Here is a 9639-nt window from a genome sequence, read left to right as displayed (position 1 = left end):
TAGGGGTGGGGGAAGAGAAAACTACCCACTAGACTTCTCGCTCTACATGACATGTGAGTTAGGCATATCAGGCTTCTGCTGGTTAGCTTCTGCTCTGCTGCTTATATTTGAACGGGGAAAGGGCATTCTTGTTGTATTGTTAGAAGAGCATTTTTGTTGGGCTTAAAAACAAAAACAAAAAACAAAAATGAGTTCCTGGTACTCATTTGTCAATAAAAGTGCCATGTGTGTCAGCACAAAATAGCTGCTTGTGGCAACAAAAACAGAGGTGATCGTACTCCCTATCAGTGAGTTATCATCATTTTAGGAATTTTGTTCTGTGCATTGTTTTTAAGGTGGCTTTTAATTTGATTTGAGGGAGGGCTAGGGGACACCACCCTCCCGGATGGTGGTTTTGAACACCTGGTTCTTATTCATGCTGTGTGTTCTGAACAAAGAAATATGGTGGGCTGCTTGGATTTTATGTTGCTGAAGTAGCTCCTTTTGCCTCATTGCAGATTATCTGTATTATCTGCAAACCAGCAAGGTGAATACCAAAGGATCTGGAATGACAACCATCCTCTGTTGAGGACAGCAACTCTAGAAACAGAAGATCCCGTGAGCCACTGAATATGCCAAGTATACACCTCTGCCCTCAAACCACAAAATTGCCCCTTGACAGCTATCAACACCTCCAGCTGTTGTCTAGCTCCCATCAATGGACTATGTACTTAAGGAGTCTCTAGTGCACAGGCTGGGGCCACTTTCGCCTGGGTTCCATTCCCAGCCCCTGCTTTTGTCAGTGGCAGATGCATGAGTGCACCCTGCCCCGTTACATCACACGTCACCCCCTTTTCACCCATTCGCATTTCGCTTCCATTCTGCCCTCTTCCTGGTCCAGAAGGACCCGCGAGTCAGCGATCGCACATCAACTGGGCTCTTTGGTCACTGCTTCTTTGAGAGATTTTCCAGGATACTGGTTTAGTCATTCGTTCGTTCGTTCGTTCTCTTGTTGACCATTTTCATCATTATTTCAGAGTTCTAGCTTTTCGCCAAATCTTTTTTATTGAATTTCAATTTTTTACAATTGATCACGAATTAAAGCCCATTTTACATTTTCCCAAAGTAAAACCCTCACTTGCACTCTTATATTTCCATAGTCAGGTGGGGAGAGAGATTCTGAACCCCTACTTAATAAACATATGCTTAAATCCTTGCAATCATAGACGTTAACAAAAATAATAACAACAACAGAGAGATCTAAACGCCCCCCCCCCCTATTTTCCAATCATGCCTTTGCTCTGGTATGATTCCCCTTCATCACATATACAGCACAACATGACAATGACTAATCCCCTCCTCATCAGTATGGTTGGCCCGACTCAACAACCTATCCTATACACCTGCACATACAAACAAGCCACACACTGCAACCAAACAAATCCATACAGTCATAGATGTTGACGGAAATAACAGCAAGAGAGAGAGAGAGAGAGGAGAGAAGAGAGAGAGAGAGAGAGAGAGGAGAGAGAGAGAGAGAGATCTATGCCCGCCTCGCCCCCCTCATATTTTCCAATTTCATCCATGCAGAAATGGCTATTCAAGCCTTGTTTTATTGTTTCAATATACTGCTCGCCTGGTGTTTTTGGTGTGATGGTGGTTTTCTCAATCAAGTGGTTTGTATAAATTTTACGAAATAAACAACTGAAACGCACTAAGGTTTACTTTTTAAGTTACATGCTCTCAAAGGCGCACGTTTTCCGAAGGGACGGCGGAATGCTCTCCTTATCCCGGAAGATCCTCTAATGAGCATCACTCTACACTTTCCTATCTCTCTATGCGCAACTCCAACTCTCTCTCTCTCTTTCCCCCGTGGAGCGGCCTGATGACGTATAAGTGCGTGCGCCGCGCGAATCGTCTGCTTGCGGAAGCAGCTCGGGCAGAACAGGCGCCCTTCTCGCCTTGGCAGTGATGTCGCCGGCAGCGGTGGAAGCCGGGCCCGCACGACTCGTTCGGTCCGCCCAGAAGGACGAGCTCTATCGAGGGGCGCTGAGAAGCGGGGCTGGGGCTGCCTTGGGGGGCCTGGCAGGTGAGGAGCCGTATTGACCCCGGACAGAATTGCACCCTCTGAACCGCTTTGCAAGACAAGAAGCCCATATACCGGATCTCTCTCTCTCTCTCTCTCTCTTTCTTTCTTTCTTTCTTTCTTTCTTTCTTTCTTTCTTTCTTTCTTTCTGTTATTGCGTTTTATATCCCACTTTTTCACCCAAGGAGCATGGTTCTCCCTCTCCCCATTTTGTCCTCACGAGTCACAACAACCCTGTGAGGTAGGTTAGGTCAGTGAGCTTCATTGGCTAAGGGGGGATTCGAACCCTGGTCTCCCAGGTCCTAGTCCACACTGGATACAATATGTGAGTCATTTGTGTGTGTGTGTGTGAGAGAGAGAGAGAGAGAGAGAAAGAGAGAGAAGAGGGGTGGGGGGTTAACCTGGAAATGTAAAAGCAGCTTTATATCAGGTCAGGGTATTGGCCCATCTAGCCCAGCATTATTAGTTGTGGCTGCCCATAGTTCTCCTGGGCTGAGATCACCGCAAGTAAGAACTGATTGCTCCTTTACCAATGGCAGGAGAAGACACCCTTGGTGAAGGCGCCAGAGGATTCATTGGCAGAGTGCCTCAACTTGCGTAACACAATGCCTAGTTTAACTGTCGAACTGGCTCCTGCAGGAGGCAGTGATGGCCACCAGCCTGGGTGGCTTTAAAACGGAATAGGCAAATTCATGGAGGAGAAGGCTATATGAAGGCTACTGGTCATAATGGCTGCCTCTACAGTCTGAGGCAGTAATGCGTCTGAATACCAGCTGCTGGCAATTACAGGAAGGAAATTGTGCCCAGGTCCCGCTTGCAGGTTGCTATTGAGGTATCTGGTGGCCACTCTGAGAATGGGGATCCTGGACTTGATGAGCCATTGACCTGATTCATCAGCCTCTTCTGTTCTTTTATTGATGGATAAAGGTGATTGAGACTTGAGAGACTGTATCAATTGTCTGATCTGAAAAATTGCAAACATCTTTGCTTATCCTGCAACCATTGAGTTGCAATGCATATCTTGCATACAGTCTAGCTTGAATTGTTAATTATCTTTGCTTCTTGCATTGCTAGTGTGGGTATATGTGCCTGTGGATTACACTTCATGCATCTTTTTACTCCACAAAAGCTTATGCTATAACATTCTACCTCTCTAGAAGTTGTATCTGCACAAAAGACACTGATTACTTTGTAAATCTCAGTTCTTAATTTTTTAACTTTTGTAATGTTTTATTATTTGACCTATGAGAATGGTGTAGTTTCTTTTCCAACTCATATTGAAGTCAAATTATTTGGCGGGGCACCTCTGTTCACTTTGTTCTCTAACACTGTCATTTGCTCTGGCTCTCTAGGTGCTAGAATTTGGTTGGAGTGGCAGAAGGAAATTGAGTTGTTTGCTGATATAGCATATTTCACACTCACAACCCTTTCAGGTATTTCACCCCCTAAATTGTTCTGTGCTTGGTGCTCTGACTAAATGTGGTGCCATTTTACGCTTAACATTAAACTGATCAGATTTTCAGGATTTGCATCTGTGGTTTGGTTTTGTTTTGTTTTGTAAATATTATTTAGGTTACCAAACTCTTGGTGAAGAATATGTCAATATTATCCAAGTGGACCCATCGCGGAAGAGAGTTCCTTCAGTACTTCGACGGGCTGTCCTGATTTCCTTGCACACTGTCTTCCCTTACTTGTTAGACAAAGGATTAGTACACCTGGAACATGAACTTCAGACAGAACCCGATGAGATGAGGACTTTGCAAAGCAGACATTTGCGTGGATTGTGGGGAAGGACTTTCTTGTGGCATTGGTTACAGAAATGGCTTGGCAGATTAACAGAGCAGCAGAGGAAGATGCTCTGTCAGGTTGTCCATTTTCTCAGGCAAGGCATTCCACTCCTTCGTAGGCTGCACCTGGCCATCTTCTATATGAATGGCATTTTCTACCACCTATCTAAAAGGATGTCAGGGATCACATATGTAAGTAGAAGGTATTTGATAGCCCTTTGTGTTCTGAGTGCAATACAGTAAAATCCCATATTTTGGCACTGTATACTGTAGGCAGCTCTCACTTCCATCCCTGGCATTGGGGTGGGGAACAGCATCAAACATAACCAAGGGCTGTATCTAATGCTGGTCATTCCCAAAGTATACGTACTGAGATTAAGGGACCCAAGTTAGTTATAGTCAGTAATTTCAGATGGGTCTTCCCTGCCTAGGACTTGGTTGGATAGAACCTTAAGTTTGGGCTGCCATCCAGTTTATGTCTCTCAGCACCCTGAGTTTCTGTTTCTTGTTAACACTGCCACATGTACAACAGGAATATAATGAAGACTAGGAATCCACTCTACCCCTAAATATCTATGGTGCCATATTATTTCTTTGTATGGATCCCCTCCTTGTGGTCAATTTGGAATTGTATGTACAGTGGTACCTCAGGTTACAGACTCTGCTAACCCAGAAATAGTACCTTGGGTTAAGAACTTTGCTTCAGGATGAGAACAGAAATCAGGCAGCGGCAGTGCTGCGGCAGTGGGAGGCCCCAGTAACTAAAGTGGTGCTTCAGGTTAAGAACAGTTTCAGGTTAAGAACAGACCTCCAGAACGAATTAAGTTCTTAACCCGAGGTACCACTGTATTACCATAGCTCAGGGATGTGGTGCCTGTGACCTTTTAGAAGCGGCTGGACTACAAGTCCTGGTCATCCCTGACCACTGGCCATGCTTGCTGGCGCTGATGAGAGATGGGAGTTCAACATCTGGAGAGCCATAGGTTCCCACTGCTGTTCTAGAGGAGGGCTACTGTCACCAATACCAGCATGGTATTCTGTTCTGTATGCTGTTCAAGATTCAAAAGTCAAGTGAGCTGGTTTCCATTCTCTCTAAACAAAATCTGTACTTCGAATAGCCATCTCACATGCAGTCCTCTAGGTTCCTTCACAGATCACACAAAATGCATTGATATCAAGTGGTGGTTTTGTGTCTTCCCCCCTCCCAGCTGCGCTATGCAGGATTAGATGGAGACAACCAGCATGTTCGATCAAGTTACAGGCTTCTTGGGATCCTTTCAGTGCTGCACCTGGCACTAACAGTTGGTATCCATGCATACAGCTTCCAACAGAGGCAGAGGGCAAGACAAGAATGGAAGGTACACCGTAACCTCTCCTACCCAAGGTATGCTTGTGGCATTTTGCTTACCAGATGCTTACAGGAGGTAGTGTAGAGGCCTGGGAGCCTCAGACCTGGGGATCAAATATTCAGGCCCCTCTCTGGCCATCAGAATTGTGGCCAGGCTACAGCCTTCACTGGTGCTGCTTTGCACCCAGTGTTAATGTATGTATTTGTTCACACACCTTTGCCTGTTACATACCACTGGCCCACAACCCTTGGAAATTAGCCTTGAAAGGAACATGACCTGCAGTATGAAGAATGTTCCTGCCAATGTTCTTGAACTATGTAGTATTGTTAGCTGGAATGAAGGGGGGGGTGCAGTGGCATCTGAGCTGTGTTTGAAAACCTAGATTAACTTAATATTGTACTGGACAATCAACAGGTGTTAAGAATGGCTAAAATTGTGTCCTGGCATCAAAACTGGGTAACCAACTCAGTCTGTATCCGGTCTGGTTAAAATAAATTGTGTAATTCAAATGGGTTGGTTATATTGTGCTTGCAAATATTGGGCTTTCTGTACATGGAATTCTCAGTACCGGTACTTAAATGGCAGAGAGTGATATATTCGGAAAAGAAGGAAAAAGGAGAACCAAGAACAGTATGCCTACCCCTATCTTGGAAAAATAGCTCTTGCTGGGTGGCTTTGCGTCTTGTTGGAACTTGCTAAGTAACTTTGAATATCAATTCCCCACACCTTTATTTTTAGGCAGCAAGCAGTACTACCCAGGAACAGCAATCAAGTTTGAGGGCTGGGAGCGTAATCTTTTTAAAAAATGGGTGCAAATTTTTACTCAAGAGTAATAGACCCATGTTAGTAATGCCACTTTCTTTCATGTCTACTCTGAGTAGGACTAGCATTGGCTATAACCCTGTTACAAAGTCACATGCTATTTTTCTCCTGATGACGTCTTATGCTAGAACCTTGGCAGCAGAAGCATCAGCTCCCTTGGGACATTAACCTGAAGAGCACTTGTGCCTGACTTTGTCCTCCCTCAGAACCCAGCCTGAGGAGAAGCTCCTTGGCCGAAGCTCTCGCTGCATTCTGTGCTTAGAAGAACGCCGCCATGCTACAGCCACTCCGTGTGGACACCTCTTCTGCTGGGAATGCATCACTGAGTGGTGCAACACAAAGGTAAACACAGACCCCCTCCTAGGATGCTGAACACTTAAAACAAAAGCCAAGTCCTTTCAGGTTTCCTTTTTGCAGCGGAAATGAGAGCTGTAGGAAAAGAGAAGCCAAAGAAGTGGGTTCTCCGAAATAGCTCCTTGGTTTCATTCTTACTGATGTCTTACCAAAGGATGAAACTACATGTGATTTGAGTTCTCAGCTTTCAATTCTAGCACTTGCATTATCTGAGTCCAGTTGATAATCTGTTATGACAATTCCTTAATTTGGGGATGAGGAGCCTGATGTCTTCCAGATGTTGTTGGGACTCCAGCAGCCCTGGCCAACATGGCCAATAGTCAAGGATAATGGGAGCTGCGGTTCAACAGTTGGAGGACCAAAGGTTCCCAATCCTTAAGTGATACTTTTAAGGCCTAGATAAGCAACTCAAAACGACTAGACTGAGGGTTAGTTCCTATTAGTTTTTAAGAACTGGTTTACTGTTGTAGAATTAACTCCAACACCTCAAATTCTTCCATAATATCACATTGCAATGAAGGGCAGGTTAGAAATATTTTAAATAGCAACTCTAGATACCACAGCGTGTAGCTTTTCTGCACTTCCACAGCATCTGCACAATCCTGTCTATAAATATAGCTCTATGCCTGTAAGAGTTCTACATACCATCAAAAGCCCCTGGTACTGAGGGAAGGCCCGTGGTTCCATTTGTAGAGAACTTAGGGTGTGCAAACAGGTATGGTAACTGTCAGAAAAAGCTAGCTGGAAAAAGACTTACAAACTGGGTACTGGGAGATGTTTTAGTTAAGATATTTTATTTTTCCTCTCCTGCAGGCTGAGTGCCCACTGTGCAGAGAGAAATTCCATCCACAGAAGCTGATTTATCTGCAACACTATCGATAACAGCCACCTGTGCAGCTGTTAGATTGCAAAGTGTTAGGAACCAACAAAAATACTACAGCTTTTGACCAAGTGTAAAACTTTATTTTGATATATTAAATTGCTGTGATAAAATTGAGCAGCTAAACACTTGAGTTGCACTGCCTGTACAAGGAGATATGAACTTGTCATCTTACAAAACAAACTTCTGGTGTTGATCCTTTTTCTTTGTAGAACAAAGCACACAAATCTACCTAAATTCTGGTATAACCCTTTTAAGTGTTGGCGGACATCTGCTAGACCTACCACTAGTGTTCTCATGACACTGTAACTCGTTGACGTTCATGAAGCTGAATGTTGGAGGATTCGGGATAAAAGAAAGTACTTCTTCACACAGCACAAAGTTAAAACGTTGGAATTTGCTCCCAAAAGAGGCAGTGATGGCCAGCAATTTGGGTCGCTTTAAAAGAGAATTAAGACAAATTCATGGGGGATAAGGCTATCAATGGCTACTAGCCACAATGCTTATATTCTGCCTCTGTGAGTGGAGGCAGTATGTTTCTCAATACCAGTTACTGGAAAATGGAGGGGAGCGTGCACTTGCCTTCAGGTCCTGCTTACAGGCTTCCCAGAGGCATCTGGTTGGCCACTGAGAGCAGAATGCTGAACTCGATGGGTCTATGACCTGATTCAGCCAGGCTATTCTTATGGGAAACTACATTCTCTGAGAGGTAGTAGCTTAATAAGAACATTTTACCATTCCAAAAGATACTAGGGCATGCATGTGGAAATTAATTTTGAGTTTTAAGTGTGCTGCTAAAATCCCCTATGCCTAATAAATTATAGCTGTTCGTGAGAACTTCAGCTTTATATATATTTTTTAAAAACTAAGTTGGAATGAGCGCCCTGTAGTATATCTGTGCAGTGACTGTCAGAAATTCAGTTTGGCAGATTGGGGTAATCTTGTATGGTGGGTACATAAGGCAAAGGTAGCCAGTAGGGTGCCTCTACCAGCTGCTGTTGGACCCCCATCTCCCATCAGGCCTGGCATGCATGGCTAATAGTCGGAGAGGAAGGGAGTTGTGGACCAACAACACCTGTAAGACTACTGGTTTCCACCCTTAGCAGAAGGAATATACAGTAGAAGCTGCACCACCTGCAGCCAACAGCTAGAGCTGGAGTGAACACATTTCCACATAGGGGAGGGTATGTGTCTGCCCTTCTACACTGTGATGTTTTAGTCCTAGAGTAATGCAGCTGAGGCCTGATACAGAAGAGAGCATGAATTTACCTCTGACAAATTTACTTACAGTAGTCTACTTTTCTAGCTACTGCCCCAGCTCCGTACCATTTTATTAACACATATACTGATATTAAACCCCAATTGATATCACTGGCACTGGCTTCTATGCACAGTGGTAAGGATCAGGATTATTCATTGCAGTTTTCTTCTGTAATACCTCTGGTCCCTTGTACAATATGTTTCATAGTATTGTTTAGAAATGCAAACAAATCCCCCTGTGAATGACTTCTAAGAATGCAGGGGTGTGGATGTGGGGGCAACACTGATTTTTTTCCCCATACTGCTGAAAGTGGGGCGATCCAATTCACATGGCACAAGGTATTTTACACTTATCACAAGTCCGCCCAATACAGGGTGAAAATTTCCTTTTAGACTGCACCATGAGCAGCTATGGTTTGCACAGTAATGCAAAGGACGGTTTTTGAACACATAGAGTTCAAATGCATTCCAAAATATTTAAATAGAATGGGTTGCATCCAATGTTAATGCTACTCTGAGTAGACCCACTGAAATTAGTAGACCTAAGTTACTCACACCCATTATTTTCAAGGTTCTGTTCTACTTAGTACTTTGGATACAACATAATGTTTAGAGAAAAAGGAAGAAATGTTAACACTTAGTACCTTATGTTGGTTGTTATAAAGACTACTGAACCCAAGAAAGGGACACTGTCTTTTAATAAAGTTTGGAATTTTAAAAAGTCACTTAATAAAATTGTTTATAGCTGTATCACATTGAAAAAGTTTTACATGCAGATCATTTATTTCTATATTTTTCTCCATAGAAAATTAAAAGCTGTGTTAAAACCCACAAAGTCTCGGTCTGCCATGGCCGGTGTAGATGTACCTTGGAGAGGGCTACATGAAGCAAACTTTAAAAGTTTTTTTTTTAAGTATCAAATAAAATGTGTCAAAATACTCTCCACATAATAATTTTTTTATATATTTAATTTCAGGCCTCCAGCAAACCCTGGCCCCCAAAAACATGATTGTTAAGAATAATAGTGAGCCATTATGAAAGAGCCAAAAAGAAATCAGCCTTTCCACCATAAAAGCTAAATCAATTAATTCCTTTTCCACTTTGAAAAAAAAAAACTCAGGG

The 9639-nt window shown here is 43.4% G+C and overlaps 1 protein-coding gene across 1 annotated transcript; it reads left to right on the top strand.

Annotated features, from left to right (window-relative positions):
• Positions 1 to 1897: 1897 nt before the first annotated feature.
• On the top strand, positions 1898 to 8086 carry PEX10 (peroxisomal biogenesis factor 10). Its single transcript, XM_033156388.1, has 6 exons — positions 1898 to 2068; positions 3418 to 3498; positions 3638 to 4044; positions 5061 to 5236; positions 6230 to 6365; positions 7191 to 8086. The coding sequence occupies exons 1-6, from the start codon at positions 1951 to 1953 to the stop codon at positions 7257 to 7259; spliced, it is 987 nt and encodes a 328-aa protein (XP_033012279.1). The 5' UTR covers positions 1898 to 1950; the 3' UTR covers positions 7260 to 8086.
• The last annotated feature ends 1553 nt before the right edge of the window (positions 8087 to 9639 follow it).

Source organism: Lacerta agilis, chromosome 8 (genome assembly GCF_009819535.1).
Source record: "Lacerta agilis isolate rLacAgi1 chromosome 8, rLacAgi1.pri, whole genome shotgun sequence".
NCBI classification, from domain to species: Eukaryota; Metazoa; Chordata; class Lepidosauria; order Squamata; family Lacertidae; genus Lacerta; species Lacerta agilis.
This window is presented reverse-complemented; position numbering and strand designations above follow the sequence as displayed.

What these genes read in the sequence shown, in the direction of transcription:
- PEX10 (XM_033156388.1), top strand. Translation starts at nt 1,951, where the DNA reads ATGTCGCCGGCAGCGGTGGAAGCCGGGCCCGCACGACTCGTTCGGTCC. An exon ending in GGATGTCAGGGATCACATAT is followed by an intron (nt 4,045 to 5,060) that starts GTAAGTAGAAGG and finishes CCCCCCTCCCAG; the next exon opens with CTGCGCTATGCAGGATTAGA. An exon ending in CTGAGTGGTGCAACACAAAG is followed by an intron (nt 6,366 to 7,190) that starts GTAAACACAGAC and finishes CCTCTCCTGCAG; the next exon opens with GCTGAGTGCCCACTGTGCAG.